The 24,052-nt window shown below is 50.7% G+C and overlaps 1 protein-coding gene across 2 annotated transcripts in view; it reads right to left on the bottom strand.

Annotated features, from left to right (window-relative positions):
- GRTP1 (growth hormone regulated TBC protein 1) overlaps window positions 1-23,623 on the bottom strand; it is a 37,784-nt gene extending 14,161 nt beyond the window's left edge. The window contains exons 1-5 of one of the 2 annotated variants that reach the window (XM_032151410.2): window positions 23,497-23,623; window positions 23,239-23,387; window positions 14,826-14,984; window positions 10,543-10,667; window positions 5,988-6,084 (exon numbers count right to left, since the gene is read on the bottom strand). In XM_032151410.2, the coding sequence (XP_032007301.1) occupies window positions 5,988-6,084; window positions 10,543-10,667; window positions 14,826-14,984; window positions 23,239-23,387; window positions 23,497-23,528 (562 nt within the window). In that variant the 5' untranslated portion in view covers window positions 23,529-23,623. The remainder of the gene's footprint in view (window positions 1-5,987; window positions 6,085-10,542; window positions 10,668-14,825; window positions 14,985-23,238; window positions 23,388-23,496) is intronic. The other variant, XM_058438121.1, reaches the window with a different exon arrangement.
- Between the last annotated feature and the right edge of the window lie 429 nt (window positions 23,624-24,052).

The following is a 24,052-nucleotide window of genomic DNA, read 5'->3' on the forward strand; positions in this document are numbered from 1 at the left end:
ATTTCCACCTTCATGCTCACCAGGGAACTCAGCCATGGGTTCACAGGTCTGCTGGCCATTCCAGGCTCTATTTTGTAAATTGCCTGTTAGGCACATTCTTCACCTGATGTTCTGCTGAGCTGTTTCTTTTTCTGCTTGGATTTTTTTTGAGACAGAGCTTCACTCTTGTTGCCCAGGCTGGAGTGCAATGGTGCAGTCTCGGCTCACTGCAACCTCTGCCTCCCAGGTTTAAGTGATTCTCCTGCCTCAGACTCCCAAGTAGCTGGGATTACAGGTGCACGGCACCACGCCCAGCTAATTTTTGTATTTTTAGTAGAGACAGGGTTTCACCATGTTGACCAGGCTGGTCTCGAACTCCTGACCTTAGGTGATCCACCCACCTCAGCCTCCCAAAGTGCTGGGACTACAGGCATGAGCCACCATGCTCTGGCTTTCTGCTTAGATTTTTAGAAATTCACACAGTCTAGACGCTAACCCTTTGTTAATTATATGGATCAAAGATACTTTCTCAAACCAGCAGCTTATCTTATTACTTTGCTTATGATGTCTCTTACCAAAATTAGTTGTTAAATTTTCATGTAATTAAAATTATCGATGCCTTTTATGCTTTTTGAATTATGTTCAAGAACTTCTCCCCTACTCCCACATGACACGACTGTTCTGTATTTTTTTCTCTGAGTTTCAAAGTTTTACTTTTTTACATGAGTCTTAAATCCATCTGGAAATGAAATAAGGGTTTAATTTTGTTTTCTTCCATACAGTCAACTGTCACTGAATTATGTTTTAAACAGTCTTTTTCTCATTAATTGATGCATCTCACAAAAGACATCCCCATAAATTAATAGATCCACAGACTGGTTGATTTCTATCTGGCTTCGCAATTCTGTTTCATTGGTCTGTTTATCCATTCATAACCTAATACCACATCATTTTAATTATTAGAGCATTATAATATATCCCCAGTGTTCTTCTTTCAAGCCTTCTCAGCTTGGCTTTGCCCTTGATTATTCCATATGATTAAGCCATCCTTGGATTTCTGGAAAAAACTATCTCCAAACTAAAAAAATACTTCATAATCATCTATAGATTCAAATTGCTAATATTAATAATTAACAATTACATACTTCTATTCATCAGTGAGATTAGCCTGTATGGTGTGAAGGCTATACTAGCTTCATAACATGAAGTGATGAGCAGTTTCTTTTTTTTATTTTCTGCAAGATTGATTAATTAATCAGTTATTTAGACAGGGTCTTGCTCTGTCACCCAGGCTGGAGTGCAGTGGCACTACCACAGCTCACTGCAGCCTCGACCTCTTTAGCTCAAGTGATCCTCCCACTTCAGCCTCCCAGGTAGCTGGGACCACAGGCAGGCACCACCCAACGTGCTAGGATGACAGGTATGAGCCACAAGATTTATTTTTAAAAAACAGGAATTAATCACAGCGCTTTGGGAGGCCAAGTCGGGAGGACTACTTGAGGCCAGGTGTTCAAGGCCAGCCTGGGCAACATAGCAAGACTCTGTCTCTACAAAAAAAAAAAAAAAAAAAATCAACTAGGCATGGTGGTGCCCACCTGTGGTCCCAGCTACTCAGAAGACTGAGGTGGAAGGATCACTTGAGCTAACGAGTTCGAGGCTGCAGTGAGCCATGATCACACCACTGCACTCCAGCCTGGGCGACAGACTGAGACCCTGTCTCTAAAAAATACAATAAAATGGCCAGGTGCAATGGCTCACACCTGTAATCCCAGCACTTTGGGAGGCCAAGGTGGGCGGATCACCGGAGGTCAGGAGTTTGAGACCAGCCTGGCCAACATGGTGAAACCCCATCTCTTACTACAAATACAAAAGTTAGCCAGGCGTGGTGGCAGGCGCCTGTAGTCCCAGCTACTCGGGAGGCTGAGACAGGAGAATGGCATGAACCCGGGAGGCAGAGCTTACAGTGAGCCGAGATTGTGCCACTGCACTCCAGACCGGGTGACAGAGCGAGACTCCGTCTTGAAAAAAATAAATAAATAAAACAATAAAAAAAAAACACATTAAAAAGCAGGAGTTACCTGTAACCCAGTGTGCCCACGCACACACCCATCAGATGTTCTATTTTCTCTCTCAAGTCAACTTCGTTAGGCTTTTTTTTTCTCAGAATTATCCATTTCTGTCTCTTCATTTTCTTCTTTTGATTCTTAAAAATCTCTACAAATCTTCAAACTACAGCACCTTTTCATTTCCACTATATCTTATCCGTTTTTTTTTTTCTGAGCTAAGAGTCTCACTCTGTCGCTCAGGCTGGAGTGCAATGGCATGATCTTGGCTGACTACAACCTGCTCTAAACCCATGAACGCACCATTCACCACTGCACCATACGCTTGAAATGGGGGAACGGTGGGATATGTGGATTATACCTCAGCGAAGATTTCTCCTCAGTGTCTGTGCTTTTATGTATGTGTGTGTGTGTGTGTGTGTATGTGTGTGTGTATGTGTGTGTATGTGTGTGTATGTGTGTGTGTATGTGTGTGTATGTGTGTGTGTATGTGTGTGTATGTGTGTGTATGTGTGTGTATGTGTGTGTGTATGTGTGTGTATGTGTGTGTGTGTGTGTGTATGTGTATGTGTGTGTGTGTGTGTGTATGTGTGTATGTGTGTATGTGTGTGTGTATGTGTGTGTGTGTGTGTGTGTATATGTGTGTGTGTATGTTCGTATATACTTGAGACAGGGTCTTGCTTGTCCTGCTGCCCAGGTCTAAGTGCAGTGGTGTGATCTCGGCTTTCTGCAACCTCTGTCTCCCGGGTTCAGGCAATTCTCCTGCTTCAGCCTCCCAAGTAGCTGGGCCTACAGGCACCCGCCACCACGCCAGGCTAATTTTTGTATTTTTAGTAGGGATGGGGTTTCACCATGTTGGTCGGGCTGGTCTCGAACTCCTGACGTCAAGTGACCCTCCTGCCTCAGCCTCCCAAAGTGTTGGGATTACAGGCGTGAGCCACCGCACCTGGCTACAGTTTTTCTTATCAGTCTTGCCAGAGGTTTGTCTATTTATCAGTTTTCCCAAAGAACCAGATTTTTGTCTCAGTTTATCTTTTCTTTTGTTTCTCTGTTTCTGTCACTAATTTACAGTCTTTCATGTGTATGTTTATATTGGTCTATAAAAACTCTGGAAATACATACATCAGACTGATGGTAACAGCTACCTCTGAGTAGGAGATAAATGGGAATGTGCCAGTGAAGGCGGGTCGTCGCTTTCATTTAAATTTTTATTTTTAGAGATGGGAGGGGTCTCACTTTGTTGCCCAGGCTGGTCTCAAACTTCTAGGCTCAAGTGATCCTCTCACCTTGTGGCCTCCCAGATGCTGGGATTATATCTACTCTGCCCGGCCCTGTTTTTTTTTTTTTTTTTTTTTTGAGATGGAGTCTCACTCCGTCTCCCACGCTGGAGTGTAGTGGTGTGATCTAGCTCACTGCAACCTCAGCCTCCCGGGTTCAAGCTGATTCTTGTGCCTCAGCCTCCTGAGTAGCTGGGATGACAGGCGCCCGCTACCACACCTGGCTAATTTTTGTATTTTTAGTGGAGATGGGGTTTTGCCATGTTGGCCAGGCTGGTCTTGAACTCCTAACTGCCTGCTTTGGTCTCGCAAAGTGCTAGGATTACAGGCGTGAGCCACGGCTCCTGGCTGTCACTTTTTATTCTATAAAAAGTACTGTATTTTTTGAACTTCTGAAATGAGAATATATCTGTGTATTTCTTGTATAACTTAAAAGCAGCAATTAAGAGCAGGATAACAGTGGCACTGAAATGACCTAGTTTGGGTAACTATAACTTAGAGAAAGACATATATTTGCCTGTTTTCTCTGCCACTGGGAGAGCTCTGCCAGGATCGGAATAACCCCTTTTCTTCCCATGATCCTAAAAGTTTAGTTTTTACACTTTCTTTTCTTTTTGAATCCAGACCTATTTGCACTGCAGTTTCTTTCAACTTAATCTCATAATGAATATCGGAAATGACGTCTTAGGGACTGAAAACGCGTCTTATCGGAAATGACGTCTTAGGGACTGAAAACGCGTCTGTCCATCACACCAGCACGGCGGGGCCTGCTCCTGCTCTAGGTTGGTGCTGAGTCCTCCGACCTGAGCTCTCACCTGCTGCTGCTTGAGGTCTGCCCTCCGCAAAGACAGGAACTCGTGTGTGCTCACCGATGTTGCCCACACCCCTGAACGGCACCCAGAACATGACAGGTTTTCAACAATGTGGGCTGCAAAGAATTGAATGGCCCACAGCTGTGAAGATTCGCCGTGATTTGCACTCGGACATAACTGAAGCAGGCTGTGAGCCCGTTTCCACGTCCTGCCAATCTCACATTGGGATGTCTCCTAACTCCATCTGCCTCTAATTTCACCATTCCACCTGGTGCAGGTGTTCACCAAACTGAGCTGAGACAGCCGGCATCCTTTCCGCCCTGCCTGCTGCTGCTGCTGCACTGGGTCCCTGGCCTCCAGCCGGGTCAACAGCTCTTCCCACTCCTGGGAGCTCCGCGGGGCTCCCTTCCTCTGGGGCGGCTCCATCAGGCTGGTCTCTGGCATTCCCATTTCTGCGCCCTTGGGTTGAGGTGGCACCGATTCCTCCTTGCCCTTAACGATGCACTTGAGCTTTGCCCCGTCCATGAGGACACACACTATGGTCTGTGAGTCACACAGCCAGGATCTGAACCAGGCTCTGCCACGTACAGCGGTGGTCAGGCCAGCACGCAAATTCTCCCAGCCTTCGGTGTCCTCACCCTGGAAATGGGGTGGGTGACTGTGTCCGTGTGGTGTGGCTGTCATGAGGACGAGCGCAGCTCAGCAGGAAACTGGCACATGCCGTGTGCTCACCAGGCAGGAGCTGGAGCCACAGCCCCCCAGGCTCCAAACACTGAGGGCTGGCCCGGCTGCCTCTCACGTCTCCGCTGCCCTGCAGGATGAGCACGCAGCCCCCTTGACCCAGCACCACAGCCAGGCTGGGGAGGGGCAGAGTGGTCTCAGCCCCAGGCCCTGCCCGCCCGACTGCTCCTCAGCTTCTCTTCCCAAGTGACCTGAGCCTGCAGCTCATCGTCTGCACTGGCCTTCACCATAACCCGTGGATAACTTATTCACTAATAAATACATTTTAATTATTAAATAATTAAACATTAATACATAGAAAAGTGGAAAGGTTTGAAAAGAATGGGTTTCACCTTAAAAAGTAAGTAATTACTTAAAAAGTAACTATGGATATATATAGCGCAATTATTATGCTCTTACTAGTATTCACAAACTCAGTAACAAATACACGCATAAAACCAAGATAGCCTCTCGGAGATTCTGTGATCAATACAAACTACACCATGGCCCTCAATGGACACAGAAGTTACCAACTGAGGAAGGGGTGAGCCAACCACACAGCCCCAGCTGCCTGCAAGGGCCAAGAGATGGCAAAAGGCCTCTGCCGGCCCAGGAGCAAGCAGCTGCTACAGTGGCTAGAACCTGGCCACTCACACGGGTTTCTCCTTTTCAACTCAATGTCAAAGCAATTTTTTTACTGCAAAAAGATTTTTGGCCAGGCATGGTGGCTCATGCCTGTAATCCCAGCACTTTGGGAGGCTGAGGCGGGTGGATCACCTGAGGTCAGGAGTTTGGGACCAGCCTGACCAACATGGTGAAATTCCATCTCTACTAAAAATACAAAATAAGCCGGGCATGGTGGCACACACCTGTAATCCCAGCTGCTTGGGAGGCTGAGGCAGGAGATCACTTGAACTCTGGAGGCAGAGGTTCCAGTCAGCCGAGATCACACCACTGCACTCCAGCCTGGGCATCAGAGCGAGACTCCGTCTCAAAAAAAAAGATTTTTAACCTTTTAACCTCATCTCCCAAACAATTCAACCATGTTTTAATTAAATTTTGATTTCTCAGCGGAATCATTTTGGCAGCACCAGAAACACGACAGTTCAGGCATACAGCAGGGATTTTCAACATACCTGGTACTATTCTTCCAACAAGAGCGTCTAACAGCCAAAAAGATTCTTCTTCATTATTTGTTATAAGAATCAGATATCCTGCTATAAAATTCATTCCCTGAAATTAGAAAAATGGAAATTCACATTGAGTTTTAAGCCCCCATTCGATTCTGCAATCATTTGGCTATGAACTACCCAGTTTCCATTTCTCTTGCTTCTCCCTAAAACCTGCATAATTCCAGAATGATCCTTTAGTAGAACTCTAGAGTCACTAAATACCTACCGTCTAGTAACGTGTTTAGTCAAGCTTACGTGAAGAAAAGTAAAAGCAAAAGGAAACAGTTTAAAGAAATCCTGAATACTAAAATCAAAGACTCTTCCACTAATGGTAGCCTTGTGATAACATAACATAACTTACCATTGCTTTCTGAAGAAATTACTATATATCAACAGCATGAAACTCTCTACCAGAGAGAAAACTATACCGACGACCACATTTTATAAAAACCATAAGGAACATGTTCTGACATGCGGGTGTTGGGAGAATTTCATGGTGGAGACCCTTTAGGGAAATCCACGTGCACGTCTGCCAAAGGGCGGGTGCTGCCCCAAACATCACGTATGTGACCCTCTCCATCAAGGGCAGCCCCAGACCCTGGGGTCTTTGCAGCCGTGAGTCAGCGCCATTTCCAGGGGACTGCGTTTTACATGACTGAAATTATCTCCTTTGTCACTCATTTGTAATTTCTAACGTAAGTATTTCTCTAGTAATAAGGGAAAAGAATCCAGCTTCTGCCAACCCACAAGATCAATTCACGTGATCGGAAGTGTGGAGGGGCAGCTGCAGAGAACGATGCTGGCAGCAACACGGCGGCTTCAGTCTCACAGGGATGTGGCACTGTTCACCCGGAGCCAAAGCACTGGCGGACAGGCACGCAGCCCTACGCGTCCCTTGACCCGGACCTCCCCTTAAGAACAGACCCTAAGAGTTTGACTCAAAAAGCAAAAGTAACCAGTGCAGAGATCACGTTCCAGAAGATGACGATGGAAGCTCTGGGAAGAACCGACTGCTTCGAGCTGATGACGGAAATGCTGGGAAGACCTCTGCGGCCAAAGGCAGACCCAGGAAGACCTCTGCGGCCAAAGGCAGACCCAGGAAGACCTCTGCGGCCAAAGGCAGACCCGGGAGGACCTGTGTGGCCGAGTGGACCCGGGAGGACCTCTGTGGCTGAGAGCAGACCCGGGAGGACCTGTGACCCGGGAGGACCTCTGTGGCTGAGAGCAGACCCGGGAGGACCTGTGTGGCCAAGAATGGACCTGGGAGGACCTGTCTGGCCAAGCGGACCCGAGAGGACCTCTGTGGCTGAGAGCGACCCAGGAGGACCTCTGGCCGAGCGGACTGGGGAGGACCTCTGCGGCCGAGAGCAGACCTGGGAGGACCTGTGTGGCTGAGCGGACCTGGGAGGACCTGTCTGGCCGAGTGGACCCGGGAGGATCTCCGTGGCTGAGAACGGACCCCTTTGAGTGGACGGTGCTACTGGACCTGGGAGAGGGCGACCATGTGGACAGCGTGGACACATGGAAATGCAGGTGGGTGATCATCGCGGAGAAAAAGCAGAACATGGCCGGGCACAGTGGGGGATCCCAGCACTGTGAGAGGTGGAGGCAGGAGGATCGCCTGAGCTCAGGAGTTCGAGACCAGCCTGGGCAATGTGGCAAGACCCTGATCTCTACAAAACATACAAAAATTACTCGAGCGTGGTGGCACACCTGTGGTCCCAGCTACTCAGGAGGCCAAGGTGGGAGAATCGCTTGAGCACAGGAAGTTGAGGCTGCAGTGAGCCAAGATCACACCACTGCACTCCAGCCTGGGTGACAGAGCAAGACCGTGTGCACTGTGTAACTCTACACGTATGCCACGCATTGAACTGTGTCCTCCGCCCCAAAATTCATCTGTTGAAGTCCTAACCCCTAGTACCTCAGATTGGGACCTTGTTTGGGAAAAAGACTGCTGCAGATGTCATTACGGATGGGGTCATGGAGGAGTTGGTGGGCCCTATCCAAGCCTGGTGTCCTTGTCTCAGGCGGAGCTTTAGAACACAGGCACGCACAGGAGAACGCACGTGGAGATGGAGGCAGAGACTGGAGTAGTATTGCCACCCGCCAAGGGGCACCCAGGTCTGCCAGGAACCAGAAGAGCCACAGCAAGGCCTGGGACAGTCCATCAGTCACAGCCTTAGAAAGAACCCGCCCCGCAGATGCCGCGACCTCTGATACACAGCTTCCAGAGCTGAGAGGGAATTTGTTTCCACTGTTTACCAGGCTGTGGCGTTTCCTTAGAGGCCCACAGCCAGCTAACAGGTGCACATCTCTGCACACACATGTATGTATGTGCCTGTAGGTTCCAAAAGCCAGCTGTGCTCTGGCATTCTGTTAGTATGTAACATTGTGTTTGTGCTTTGTTTTTTAAGAATAGAGATGGGGTCTTGCTGTATTGCCCAGGCTGGTCTTGAACTCTTGGCCTCAAGCAAACAATCCTCCTGCCTTGACCTCCCAAAGTGCATGATTATAGGCAAGGGCCACCCAGGTGGGTGGTGTTTTTTTTCTCTTTCTCAGTTTTTTTGAGACAGGGTCTTGCTCTGTTGCCCAGGCTGGAGTGTAGTGGTGCCATCATGGCTCACTGCAGGCTTGACCTCCCAGACCCAAACGACCCTCTCACCTCAGCCCCTCGAGCAGCCGGGACCACAGGCGTGTGCCACCACACCCCACTAATTTTTAAAAATATTTTGTAGAGATGGGGTCTTGCCACCTTGCCCAGGCTGGTGTTTGCGTTTTAATAAAGCTGTTTTTAAAACGCGAAGGAGCAGTGAATAGAATGATGTAGAGGGTTTCTTGCCCATTCTACTTCAACTCCAGAAGGCCAAGTTCTTGCTCCTGGATGTCATAAAAGTGAGGAATGGCAGGAATTCTGTCTGCAAAGGAGGGACTCTCCCAGCTTCAGCCGACACGGCACTGCCTGCCGGCTACAGAACCGCACACGCACGGCACGTGGAACAGCTGGTGAGGACGGCGCGGTCCCATGGCTCTGCTGCTGGCCTTTCACAGGGTGCTGCTCACGCCCACACCCGCCCTTTCTCCTCGGGAGCATTCACTCAGCCAGGTGCCAGGCCCAGGGCTGTCCAGGCAGGGGCTCCACCCTCCCGCAAACGTTCACTCAAACTGCACTTTCTGGTTGGTGCACGCCTGGCTCCTGGCTCCTACGGGAAGTCTCTGGGGGCATCACTGGGACTGCTAGGTTCAAACCACCCATCGCGACGATGTCCTTTCCTGTCCTCCTAGAAACGTTTAAGCCAGCCACAACCCCTAGGAGCCTATGAAGCACATGGCCTGAAACGCCAGGAAAGCACTCTCCAATCCCGGTGGCAGCCATGGGCTCCAGGCTCCCAGCCACGGGGACTCACAGGCAGTCACAGGCTGTGCGCGCACCTGGAAACCCTCGTGGCAGCCAGCCCTGCCCAGATGCCTGCCCTGCCCTCGGCAAGCTCAGAGAGACTGGAACAGCACCACCGGCGAAAGGCCCAGGCAGGACACACACAGGCTGGGAGACTGCACGGCTCCTGGCTGCCCTGCATTCCGGCCTGTTCGCTCCACCAGTTACTAACAGCAATGCCCTTAATATGCGCCCAGCTAGGTGGCCTCCGGGAGGCGCAAAGACTCTCCCAACTGCAGCTGCTGGTTCACACCACGGAGCCAGCCAGGGGATGACAGTGTAGACAGCAGACACTCTGGGAATGGCCTCAGAGGATGACACACACCTCACAGCACATGCACCCCATAGCACACGCACCCCACAGCGCACACACCCCACAGCACACGTATCCCATACACACACGCCCCATAGTGCACACGCCTTCCAGCATACACACCCCATAGCACACATATCCCACAGCACACATACCCCACAGCATACACGCCCCATGGCACAGCACACACACCCCACATCACACATATCCCATACACACACGCCCCATAGTACACACGCCTTCCAGCACACACACCCCACAGCACACGCACCCCACAGCATAGCACATGCACCCCACAGCACACACACCCCGCAGCACACGTATCCCATACACACACGCCCCATAGTGCACCCACCTTCCAGCATACATACATACCCCACAGCACACATATCCCACAGCACACACGCCCCAGGGCACACACGCCCCAGGGCACACGCACCCCACAGCACATGCACCCCACAGTACATATATCCCCCAGCACACACACCCCACAGCACACGCACCCACAACACAGCACACATGCGCCCCACGGCACTCGCCCTCAGTGTCCCGTGCTGATTCTCATCCCGCCACCTGAGGCCGGAACGAGGTCGTCAGCTGCTGTTCCCTGTCCTCCCTGCTGGGAAATGGCGTCCGAGCCTCAGTGGGGCATCAGGACGTGGAATTCATGAACAGGGTTGACAGAGACGTGAGGCCGTCACTGCCGAGCCTGCAGCTGTGGACGGACCTGTCCTCACAGCCACCTCATGGCGTCAAAGGGTCCCGAGGCTCACCTGGCAGTAACCCACTCCCTGGTTATGGTGCCCATATGCCAGCAGCACATTGTACAGCGTCTTCTGTAAGCAGGGGTCCGTGGTCTTCCGGAACTTCACGTTGTCGGGGAAGGTCCGGTTCAGGTCTGCGGGAAATTCAGAAGGAATCACCCACGGGTTTCTGCTCCGCAAGCCTCCCACCCCTCCAGCTGCCCCGAGGGTGGCCACCTGGGTTCCACCTGAGACTTATGGACTGGTTTTCACCCTGGCCGCACAGCAGACTCAACACAGCCAGAGCGACAGGCTCACTGGGCCAGGAAGGAGGGGTGATCCTGAACTCGGGGCGGAGAGGGGCCCTAACCGTCCTTCCCGCAGAGTCAGGGACGGCAGAGCGACCCCAGAGCTGGTGGCCGGGCCACGGCACTCCCTCCTTGATGCCCGTCTCCTCCCGGCCCCCAGCACAGGTCTCCTGCACCTCGGACCTCGCGCGTAGCAGAGGCAACTCTGCCTCGAGGACCCAGGGTGACAGGTGGAGAGAAATGCACACAAAACTTTGGGGTGTTTTCCTAATTTCAAAGATCCAAAACAGAAGAAGAGAGAATAAACTGCGACTCCTCAGAGATAAAGGACATGGCTGAGGGCTGGGAGCTGAATAAACCTCGCGTTGTCAGCTTGTGTGTGCAGGAGGCATCCCTGCTGGCCTCTTCCTTCCTTGGCACCAACCCCTCCCGCTGTCCCACCCAGGCATCTCTTGGCAGGACGTGCTGGGGGACCCGGATGCCACATGGGTCCCTGAGACTAACCAAGCCTCATGCTGACCCAGTGTCAGGCCTCACTGAAGCTGACCTCCACATTAACTCTCCATGCAAGCCGAGCAGGAAGGGTAACGCCGGCTTGACAACTCCACTGGTTTCTGCTCCCACTGGCCCTACCTCCATTAGAGGTGTTCGCCAGGCACCCCATGCGGTCACCAGCAGACAGCCGCTTTCTGCACAGGTTCCAAGATGGACTCACAGCAGTCCCCGCCAGCCGTGACGCTGAGGTGGGTGTACACCCAGCTCTGGAGGAAACCAGCCGCCTGTGGTCTCTCCATAACGGCTGTAAAATACCGTGAGTCTGTTTCTGACCTCTGGCCCCAGGCCTTATCTTTGCTTACAAAACACTAGATTTGGGCGAACATCAGTTCAATGCCTCAGAGCACATTATTTCTCATTGTGTGTTTTCTTACCAAAGAGCCTTTTTTTTTTTTCTGGAATTCTAAACATTCCAAAAAATGGAATCAGTCAAGGGGAAGTTAGTATTTTTGCTATTTCAGACTAGAGTGAACAGCTGTGTTCATTTCTATGTAATATTTTTATTGAGTTTTTCCATATATATATATGGAAATATATATATATATATATATTTGACACAGGGTCTCACTCTGTCACCCAGGCTGGAGTGCAGAGGTGCAATCATGGCTCACTGCATCCTCGACCTCCAGGGCTCAAGCGATCCTCCCACCTCAGCTTCCTGAGTAGCTGAGACTACAGGCACACACCACCATGCCTGGGCTAATTTACATATTGTTTTGTAAAGACAGAGTTTTGCCATGGTGGCCACGCTGGTCTTGAACTCCTGAGCTCAACTAATCCGCCTGCCTCAGCCTCCCGAAGTGCTGGGATTACAGGCGTGAGCCACGACGCTAAGTTTCTTGATATGTTTTGATAACATCCTGTGGGAAAGGAGATGGCCCCATTTCCACTGTGGAGACGGAAAAGCATGGGAGCTTTCTGTCTGCACTGCGTGGCCCGGCATTGGCTCTGTGGCACTGGACCATCCACTGCGTGGCTCCTGAAAGATAACTGACCAGGTGGCTCCAATTACTAAGCACAGAACTGCCATGGATCCAGCAGCCCCACACTCTAGGTAGGAGCCCACAGCTGAAAGCAGGGACCCAACAGAACCCACAGCTGAAAGCAGGGACCCAGCAGAACCCACAGCTGAAAGCAGGGACCCAGCACCACACTCCGGGTAGGAGCCCACAGCTGAAAGCAGGGACCCAGCAGAACCCACACTCTGGGTAGGAACCCACAGCTGAAAGCAGGGACCCAGCAGAACCCACACTCTGGGTAGGAACCCACAGCTGAAAGCAGGGACCCAGCAGAACCCACACTCTGGGTAGGAACCCACAGCTGAAAGCAGGGACCCAGCACCACACTCCGGGTAGGAACCCACAGCTGAAAGCAGGGACCCAGCACCACACTCCGGGTAGGAACCCACAGCTGAAAGCAGGGACCCAGCACCACACTCCGGGTAGGAGCCCACAGCTGAAAGCAGGGACCCAGCAGAATCCACATACCCAGGCTCACGGCCGTGCCACCCATAACAGCCGTGTGGCAGGAGAGCCCAGGGGTCCACTGACAGATGGATAAATGAACAAAATGTGGTCTGCCCATGCGTGGAATATTATTCACCCTTAAAGAAGGAGGAAATTGTCACATGAGATGCAGCACAGAGGATCCCTGAGGACTGAGGAGAGAGAAAGGGCCCCAGCTGCTCAGGACGCAGCCCACTGGACTCCTCTTATGTGACCCTGGAGTTGCCAAAGCACGGAGACAAGCGCACAGCGGGACTGCCAGGGGCTGGGCGAGGACACGGGGTTCAGTGCTTAACAATGGGGAAGCTCCCAAGAGCTTCAGCTTGGGAAAATGAAACGATAAGTTTTATATTAGGCATATTTTACCATAATTTTAAAAAAAATTCAGCCAGGTGGGTGGCTCACTCCTGTAACCCCAGCACTTTCGGAGGTGAAGGAGGGAGAATCCTCAGAGCCCAGGAGTTCAAGACCAAAACCCCATCTCTGCAAAAAAAACAAAAATTTAAAAATGAGCCGGGGTGGTGGCGCACACCTGTGGTTCCGACCACTTCCAGCTACGCAGGAGGCTGAGGCAGGAGGATCGCTTGAGCCTGGTAGGTCATGGCTGCAGTGAGCTGTCACTGTGACTGCACCACTACACTCCAGTCTGGGTAACAGACTGACACCTGTCTCAAAAAAAAAAAAAAAAAATTCATCCAAAAAAACCACACAACAGAGCCTTTAAATTCATTTTTCAGACAGCAGTGCTCTGTTTTAATATGCACCCCCACCCCACCCCCACTGCACCCAAGCTCTCCCCTCTTCCCAACCTGAATCAGCGTTTCTGGCCGCCAGGCTGTGTATCTGTTTGGAGACCTTTGGCGGCAATCACTCTGTGGTCAGGATGCAGCCTCTCCCCTGGCAGCCCCAGCCCCCAGCCTGGGGAGCCCCCTCCCCACTGCCTCAGCCCTGTGGCCAGGAGACCCCCAGGAAGGGCAGCAGGATGCACCATGTCCTCCCCGTCCCAAGTCTTTCTAACCTCTCAGCACTTTAAAGCCACTGGGTTTTTTTAAATTAAGTATATTGTGTTTAAATGTGTATTTCTCAAAAACTGTTAAAATCAGACGGGCAGATGTACTTTCTAAAAATCTCTTCAATTTAGGTTAACCAATTTTTTTTTTTTTTTTTGAGATGGAGTTTCACTCTTGTTGCCCAGGCTGGAGTGTAATGGTGCAATCCCAACTCACCGCAACCTCCACCTCCCAGGTTCAAGCGATTCTCCTGCCTCAGCCTCCTGAGTAGCTGGGATTACAGGCATGCGCCACCACGCCCAGCTAATTTTGTATTTTTAGTAGAGGCGGGGTTTCACCATGTTGGGCAAGCTGGTCTCGGACTCCTGACCTCAGGTGATCCGCCCTCCTCAGCCTCTCAAAGTGCTGGGATTACAGGTGTGAGCCACCAAGCCCGGCCTTAGGTTAATCAATTTTGTTAGCACTCTGAACTTCTGAGAGCCAGGGACCCTATGGCTACGTGATTACTGAGAAAAATCAGAGGAGCAGGGAGTCCAGCAATTGTGATAACTAGACACAAAAAAGGAAGCCCTGGTGTGTGGCCTCATGAGCGCAGCTGCGTCTGAAGGCCACGCCATCAGTGCACGGTGTGAAGTGCGCCGGCAACAGAGGCTGCCTCTCACTGTCCTGCGAGTCTTCATGGAGCGTATCTGCTCCTTTGTGACCATTTCCTTATTAGCCAGCGAGGCACGTGAATATTTGCTGAGTGAATTACGATCATTGTTCTCCCCTTGCAAAGCCTTCAGTTTTGATTCTTTCATGGAGGAAGACGTAATTTCAAGTTAAAACCAGCAGGTGCACCGCTCACTCCTGGACGCTGAGACTAGACACTGGGTGGAAACCGGTTCCTTCTGGCCCCCGAGCCCTGCACCAGAGTCCGACCCCCACCGCCTCACCTGTCCTGATGGCGTCCTCCAGCCTGGGGTTTCTCTCTCCCTGGAGAAGCCGGTGGTAGTAGCCGGGATTCTGGTCCATCTGAGCCTGGGCCCCACTCAGCGCCATCCAGACGCGGGCACGGTGCTCCAGCGGGACCCCTTTCCGGACATAGCGCTTCACTGAAGGCCGAGAGGACAGCGTGTGAGCTGGACCAGGGGCCTGCGGGGCCCACGCGTTCCTGCCACACTTTCCACTCTCACCAGTTCTCTTCTTAAATCAAATATTAAAGAGACCCAGAACTTCGTCCATCTCCACCAAAACTGGTACATATACGCCTTTAAAAATTCTGCTCTCCTCTCCCTCTCAACAGAGCACAAATCAGACTGGCTACAGAACCACCCCCACGCCCACTTCACCATTCAATGCAGGTGGTCAGGAAACAGAGCCGCGGTCAGATGGCTGCTCTGCAAAGCTTCCTGGGAGCTGTGCAGAGGAGCAGCAAAGGGGCAAAGCAGTGAGAGGCCCAGCTGAGAACAAGGAGGCTGGCTGGGTTCAGCTGTGAGCACCTCAGGTGGGACGCCACAGCTGGCAGAACACAGTTTTAGTGGCAGACGTCACTGTCCAACTTGTGCAGTTAATCTCTATATAGTGAAAGCTACTCCATTTTGTAGGGATATTTTAATTGACAATAAAAATGTGAAAAAGTAATTAGTAATTTTAATGGCCACAGAAACATATAGGGACAGAAGCCAAAAGCCATGAGCTATCTTCATTATTCAATACTGAGTAATTTCTTAGGTAGATGGAAAAGATACGTATGGCTAACATCTGAAGTAATTATGTTAAGTCCAAAGCTGCGACACTGTGCTCTTAACCTACAAAACAGTTAATTTTCAAAGCAAATATCTAAAGTTTTGCTGTTTTCCTTTGATACTACACTATACATATTTTATTTTATTTTATTTTTTTCGAGATGGAGTCTTGTTCTGTCGCCCAGGCTGGAGGGCAACGGCACAATCTCAGCTCACTGCAACCTCCGCCTCCCAGGTTCAGGCAATTCTCCTGCCTCAGCCTCCTGAGTAGCTGGGATTACAGGCAGCTGCCACCATGCCTGGCTAATTTTTGTATTCTTAGTAGAGACAGGAGTTCACCATGTTGGCCAGGATGGTCTTGAACTCTTGACCTCATGATCCGCCCACCTTGGCCTCCCAAAGTGCTGGGATTACAGGTGTGAGCCACCCTGCCTGGCCCTGCACATATTTGAAAAGAAACCAATATTTTAAAGGAAACCATACTTTACAAAAGAAAAGGCATATGCAATTTGTAAAATTCTATAAGCCGCCATAAAAAAAAAAACTGAGGCACCAGCTGTATTTAGCAGATAAAAACTCATAACTCTATAGGCTACAGTCAAGGAAAGCACTATAGGGTAAAAGTTTATGAGCTCAAATTCCAAGGTGACCCATAATGTATGATCATCTGGACACGAGCAGATGACCCTGTGCTGTGTGATCACTGAGAAAATCAGGCTGTGGGAGGACAGGCCCTTGTCTGTCCACTGGGCCTCCCACTCCTGGAAGGGAACCTGGGAGGCAGTAATTGCTCACTAAATACGTGACGAATGATACAAGGACAACAAGAGAAGACCCAGAGAAAGAAAACAGACACTAATGTCATCCACTGAAAGCCAAAGAATCCCTCTTAAGGGCCGGGCGCAGTGGCTCACGCCTGGAATCCAGCACTTTGGGAGGCCGAGGTGGGTGGATCACGAGGTCAAGAGATGGAGACCATCCTGGTCAACATGGTGAAACCCCATCTCTACTAAAAATACAAAAATTAGCCAGGCGTGGTGGCTCGCATCTGTAGTCCCAGCACTTTGGGAGGCCAAGGCGGGTGGATCACGAGGTCAAGAGATCGAGACCAGCCTGGCCACCATGGTGAAACCCCATCTCTACTCAAAATACAAAAATTAGCTGGGTGTGATGGCTTGCATCTGTAGTCCCAGCTACTCGGGAGGCTGAGGCAGGAGAATAGCCTGAACCTGGCAGGTAGAGGTTGCAGTGAGCCAAGATCACGCCACTGCACTCCAGCCTGGCAACAGAGTGACACTGTCTCAAAAAAAAAAAAAAAAAGAATGCCTCTTAAGAAACCCTCGTTGCTGGTGTAGAAACATATTCGAGGATCACGTCTCAGGTAACGACATCTCAGCACACTTGGTTTATGGTTTATTCACACTGCTTATGGGAACATGAAAAACATGTTTTGCTTTATTTTTAAAATTCTACCAAAGACACCAATAATTCAGCCTGACTTTTCCTCCAAGTTAGTACGATTCATACTGAGGTTTGCTGTAGGTCTCATGACCCTCCGAGGGCAGCTTGACCAGGAATACTCTGAATGAGTTCTTAGTCATTCTGTGCTAAACAACAGCAGGAGACGGTGAGTCCCAGCACGGGCAGGGACTGTTCTAACTGAGAGGGACAGAAGCAGAAAGGAGCGGCCATGCAAAAACCAGTGGTACTTCTACAAACTAATAATGAATGACTGGAAATCATATATTTAAAACTGGGGCCTGGCGTGGTGGTTCATGCCTGTAATCCCAGCACTTTGGGAGGCTGAGGTGGGTGGATCACCTGAGGTCAGGAGTTCAAGATCAGCCTGACCAACATGGCAAAACCCCGTCTCTACTAAAAAAATACAAAAATTAGGCGGGCGTGGTGGCAGGTGCCTGTAATCCCAGCTACTTGGGAGGCTGAGGCAGGAGAATCGCTTGAACCTGGGAGGTGGAGGTTGCAGTGAGCTGAGATTGCACCACTGCACTCCAGCCTGGGAGACACAGAGAGACTCCATCTCAGCAAATAAATACATAAAAATAAAAAAATAAAATTGGCATCATTTACAATAGCAACAAGAAATAAAAGGAGAAGTACTTAGGTAAAAATCTAATGAAGTATTTGCAGGATCCAAATGCTGAATGCTGCAAAAGAAATCAAATAAGACTGAAATAAACTAATAGATACACCATGTTTACGGATTGCAAGGCTCAGTCTTAAGACGTCAGTTCTTCCAAAGTTGATCTACAGATTCCTATATACACCTCCTTATCACTGTTCCAGGAAAAAATACTTTGTAGACAATGACAAGCTGATTCTAAACTTTATATGCAAAGTGAAAAGAACCAAAACAATTTTGAAAATGAAGTTGGAGGAGACGTATTATCTGATTTTATGCTTTACTATAAAACTACAGTAAGACAGACAACGTGGTACTGGAAAAAAGTTAGACAAATGGAATAATGGGATATAATAAGGAATCCAGAAAGAGACCCACACAAACAGAACCAATTGCTTTTTGATAAAGGTGCAAAGGAAATTTAATGCAGACAGAATAGTCCATCTACAAAAGAATGACTAAAATAAAAAAACACCAACAATATGAAGTGCTGGCGAGAATGTGGAGCAATGAGAACACTCATACATTTGTGGTGGGAATGCAAAATTTACAGCCACATTGGAAAGATGGTTTGTAATTTCTTACTAGTTAGTTAAACATACACTTATCATATGACCCAGCAATCCCATGCAAAGTGTTTAGTCAAGATAAATGAAGACTAAGTTCACACAAAAACCTGTAGGCAAATGTTTATAATGTTGGCTTTACACATTCCAAATGTCTTCTGCTGATGGATTTTTAAAAATTGTAGTACATCCATAAATGAAGTACCTCAGCAATAAAAAGGAAGGAACTATTGACACATACGAGGTCCTGGATGGATCTCCAACGCATTAGGTGAAAGAAACCAGACTCAAAGGCTACAATCTGTATGATTCCACTAATGACACCACAGAAATGGCTGAACTACAGGAATGGGGAAGAGCTCAGTGATGTGGGCAGTGGGCTGACTTCAAAGGACAGGATTGTTGAAGGCGACAGAATCTTGACTGTGGTGATGATTGCCTAGCCGCGTGTTTGTCCAAATTCACAGAACCATATACTGTTAAGAGTGAATTTTACTGTAAATTGTTAAAATTATTTGACAGGCCAGGTGCAGTGGCTCATGCCTGTAATCCCAGGAGACCCCATCTCTACAAAAAACTCTTAAAAATTAGCTGGGCACGGTGGTGCACACCTGTAGTCCCAGCTACTCTGGAGGCTGAGGTGGGAGGATTGCTCCTCTAGGCTGCAGTGAGCTATGATCGTCCCACTGTCCTCCTGCCTGGGTGACAGAGCAAGACTCTGTCTCGATAATAACAATAATATCAAGGTTGTTTTTAAGGGAAAGGTCAAAATGGCTAAACGCACCAGCTCTGAAGTCAGACACTCTGCTCCGCTATGACTTGCAGGCTCCAGACCCTGAGCGTGCCTCGGTTTCCTCATCGTGAAGTGAACACAAGGCACCGAACCTGCACCCGAGGCCCCCTAGCAGCTCTGGCAGTTGGAGCAACACCCGGAAGCTTCACAGAACAAAGAATTCTGCGACTTTTTGATAAGTTTGTTATCTGGATTTACACTGTTTCTTTCTAGAAGAAAGAAAATGGTTTACTTGTCCTCACAGACTGACACTTTCCCAAGGGCAGGGCTAACCCACAGAGCATCAGTAATGTTTGGAGAAGTATAAAATATCAAGTCAAAACAGCTGGGAAATTTTTAAAAAGAAGCTACATCCAGAGAACTGACGTCCATCTGTCTACCCTGACAAAGTCAGGCAAATCCCCAGTTTTTCAGTGTATCTTTGAAAATATGTTTTCTCGATTTAACTTAGGTGGTGTTAATATTCTAAGCCACCAGGAAGGAGGTCTCCAAGAAGCCAATGGCCCTGAAGCTGCCTCCCTGCAGACGTCTCTTCTCGAGATGGAGAATGAAATAGGAATTCAACAGGACTAAGTTTGTTGAATTTAGTCTTTCCAGGGAGGAAGAGGAAGCTGTCTTCCTAAGGGCTCCTGGTGGACATCTGCTATGGAAAAAGGAAAATACAATATTTATTGTACCCACCAAGAGTGTGATCAGGCAGAATACGTAATAACTGTCCCTTAAGACATGTGGAATGCTGAGATTGGTAGATGATTGCGTTCCTGGAGACTTTAACATGGGGAGCGCAGAAGAAAATCCTCCAAAAACAGAAGAAAGAACTCTATCGCTGTCAGCCTAGAATACCTGGCAGGAAGAAGTTGTATTCCCATTTTTGGAATAACTCGTCCACTCCAGTTTTATGCCTGACCCTCCGCTCTTGGGGCTCTGCCAGTGCTCATGGGCACCCTGACGGTCACACTGGGACCCAGGCCCCAGCCCAGTAGAGACATACGCGATCACTGACTCCACGTGCCTCCCACCGGAGTCACCAGCATCCCTACTCCCTGCAGAACAGGCTCACAGCCCTGTGGCTCCCACCCCTCAGGCTGAGGCTCATATGGGATCAAAGAGATATATTTGCTCACAGACCCATTTATGCCAGTGATGCTTGCTACCATAATCACACAGTCCAACTACCACTACATAAATCAGCCCAGTGTGGTGGTTCACGCCTGTCATCCCAGCACTTTGGGAGGCTGAGGTGGGCGGATCCCTGGAGCTCAGGAGTTCGAGACCAGCCTGGCTAACAAGGCAAAACCCATCTCTACTAAAAACACAAAAATTAGCCGGGCATGGTGGCGGGTGCCTGTAATCCCAGTTACTCAGGAGGCTGAGGCAGGAGAATTGCTTGAACCTGGGAGGCAGAGGTTGCAGTGAGCCGAGATGGCGCCGCTACCCTCCAGCCAGGCTGACAGAGCTAGACTTTGTCTCAAAAAAAAAAAAAATTAAAGCAAAAAGAAGAAAGTTGCTACTTCAATAAAAACAAAGTGAAATTTTTAGAAAGAGTTGATAGAGACCAGTGCTAAAAAAAAAAAAAAAAAAAAAAAAGTAAAAACAAAACTGTTGAATTAGGTGTAAAATAATTGCGAAGGATTGGGGAAAAGAATAAAAATCTGGAGGATTTTGCATCTGGATTGCTTTTTTCCTTTTCCCTGCTCTTCCCAGAACCCCCTCCCAAGTCCGTATTGGAAGGTGGGGGCAATGAGCTGAGGGGTTCCCTAAAAAGGAAAATACGGAACCCAAGTTAGCAGCCCCTAGTCAAAGAAAAGGAGAGCGACAGGACAGACCCAAACAACAAAAGCAAAGACAGGAGAATGATTGTGCAGTTGTGTTTTCTGTAAAAACAAAAAGTTTATGCACAACCATACATCTTTCAGATTCTCTGCTGTAACCAACCTCCAGGTCACACCCACAGGACTTCCCACGGACTTCCCCTGCTCTTAAAGCAAACTGCAGAACCAAGCGTGGACTTCTGCTCCTGGGGGGATGGAAGGACAGTCCCCTGCGGTCATCTCTATAGGAGATGGGGGCCATGGGTGGGAGAGAAACTCCCTGTGGCACTTTGTAGCCCTCAGTATGATTGAAGTGTTTACCATGTACATAAATTATGCCTTTCAAGTTCACATGTCTTATATACTTTTATGTTACTTTTTAAAATTAAAAGAGTTAATTTTTAAGAATAAATCAGGCGCAGTGGCTCCTGCCTGTAATCCCAGCATTTTGGGAGGCCGAGGTGGGCAGATCCCTTGAGGTCAGGAGTTTGAGACCAGCCTGGCCAATATGGTGAAATCGGTCTCTACTAAAAATAGAAAAATTAGCCTGGCGTGGTGGTAGGTGCCTGTAATCCCAGCTACTTGGGAGGCTGAAGCAGGAAAATCGCTTGAACCCAGGAGGCAGAGGTTGCAATAAGCTGAAATCATGCCACTGCACTCTAGCCTGGGCGACAGAGTGAGAAACTCTGTCTCAAAATAAAAAAAAATAAAAAAATAAAAAATAAAAATAAATTAGCCAGGTGTAGTGGTGCGCACCTGTAATCCCAGCTACTCAGGAGGCTGAGGCAGGAGAATCACTTGAACCCAGGAGGTGGAGGTTGCAGTGAGCCCAGATCACACCACTGCACTCCAGCCTGGGCGACAGAGTGAGACTCTGTCTTAAAAATAAATAAATCAAAAAGAATAAATCAAAAGGAAAAATAAAGACACACGTTCCACTGGAAACATGTGAACATGCAGAGGCCACAGGGATGGGACATGATGCATTCGTGGGAAGCATATAGGATATTAGCTTCCATCTCTATAAAAAATTTAAAAATTAGCCAGTAGTGGCCGCGCCAGTGGTCCCAGCTATGCGGGAGGCTGAGAGAGGAGGATGGCTGGAGCCCAGGAGGTCAAGGCTACAGTGAGTGGTGACTGTGCCACTGCACTCAGAGGGATATCCTGTCTCAAATAAATAAATAAAAGCAAAAGTTGATCTTGTCACCTCCTGCCTGGAAAGCCTTTAACAGTTGCTTCTCTGTGCCTGGCCGTGGTCACTACACACCTCCGACCCTCCGCCCAGGTGCAGGGTCCCTGGCTTCATCTCTGTCCTTCCCCACCAGGTCCCTACTGCTCGGTCCCTCGAAGCTCAGCTGCCATTCACATCCCCCTTCTCAGGAAGCCCCCAGGACTCCCCTTTGACCCCACTTCTCTGAGTTCCTGGCGCCAGGGCACACTCCCACCAAGCCCTCACCCCAGGCAGACGCTTCACTCATTCACTGAACACACAGGGAAGTCGCCCGGCACTGCCCCAGGTTCTGAGGACTGAGCAGTGAATGAAAAATCCGTTGCAGGGAGGAAGGGTTTTTGACTCCCGCAGGGGCTGTGCGGGGAAAGGCAGAAATGAGGAGGTGCCCTCCGCACAGGGAAGCCTGGGGAGCCCCGGAGGAGGGGGCCCTGCAGCCAACCCCGAGGCGGGCGGGCGGCCAGGCCGGTGCTCACCGCAGCAGGAGGAGGCCCGGGGTCGCGGACGAGCGGCAGGTCGAGCAGGACCCTGTGGGTCCCGTCACAAGGACGGAGTCCCCCTCTGTCGCCCAGGCTGGAGTGCAGTGGCACAATCTCAGCTCACTGCAGCCTCCGCCTCCCGGGTTCAAGCCATTCTCCTGCCTCAGCCTCCCAAGTAACTGGGATTACAGGTACGTGCCACCACGCCCGGCTAATTTTGTATTTTCAGTAGAGACGGGGTTTCACCATGTTGGTCAGGCTGGTCTCAAACTCCTGACCTCAGCTGATCCGCCTACCTCGGCCTCCCAAACTGCTGGGATTACAGGCGTGAGCCACTGCGCCCGGCATGTATCGAGTTTTGATCCATCCCGATCTGGCTCCCTGCTGGGAGGGACGGGTCTCCTTCGCGTCCGACCAGCCCGCCCATCTCAAAGCGGGAAAACCGGTCCCTGCGGCTGCCCTAGCTCGGAGCCCGCAGCCTCGTCCCGACCTGCCCGGAAAGGTTCCTCCCCCTCCCTCCGCTCCCGGAGCCCGGACTTTGCCCGGCCCGTCCCAGTCCGACCCACCTGCGCCCTCGGGACCCACCTGCGCCCCCGGGACCCACCTGTCCGGCTCCTGGGGATGCCCCCGCCCTGCAGCAGCCGGGACCACTTGATCGCCCTGCGGGTGAGCGTGACCAGGTAGCTGGAGAAAAACTTCTCGTAGGCGGCGTCGTCGAAGTCCTCAGGCCGCTCGAATCCGTACGGGTCGATCCTGCAACACCGAGAGAAGGAGGCCGGCGTCCCCGAAGTTTCCTCTGGGGGGTCGGGGGCCCGCGCGGGGACCGCAGCCGCCGGGGACGCCCGCACCCCGCGCCACCCACCTAGGGACCCGCGAGCCCTCGGCGGGCTCCATGCGGGGAGGGAGGCGCGCACCGAGCGAGGCCAGCGGGTCCCAAGTTCGCCTCCCGGCTCCTGGGCGCTCAAGTCCTTCCGGCGGGACCGCGGGCGTGGGGGGCGGGGCTGGGGGCGGGGCTGGGGGCGGGGAGGGGCGGGGGCGGGGGAGGGACAGGGAGGGGGTGGGGAGGACTTGGGGACAGAGGAGGGGCAGGAGCCGGTGAGGGGCAGGGGAGGACCGGGGGAGGGGCAGGGGAGCACCCAAGGCGGGGGAGGGGCGGGGCTGGGGGCGGGGAGGACTTGGGGAGATGGGAGGGGCGGGGGAGGGGGGAGGGGGGAGAGGGGAGGGTGGGGGCGGGGCAGGGCCTGCTCCTGGGGCTTCGGAGGCCGCGGCGTCCCGTGGGCAGAATCGGGGGCGCCTCCCGCAGACCCCCCGCGGCCTGGACCCGGGTGAGAGGAGCTTCTTCTGCGATTCCTTCAAACCTCAGTGCCTGGCCGACCCGACTCTGACACCTGACTCCTATTTGTATTTTATTTTTTATT

The sequence above is a fragment of the Hylobates moloch genome, unplaced genomic scaffold (genome assembly GCF_009828535.3).
Source record: "Hylobates moloch isolate HMO894 unplaced genomic scaffold, HMol_V3 SCAFFOLD_4, whole genome shotgun sequence".
Lineage (NCBI taxonomy): Eukaryota > Metazoa > Chordata > Mammalia > Primates > Hylobatidae > Hylobates > Hylobates moloch.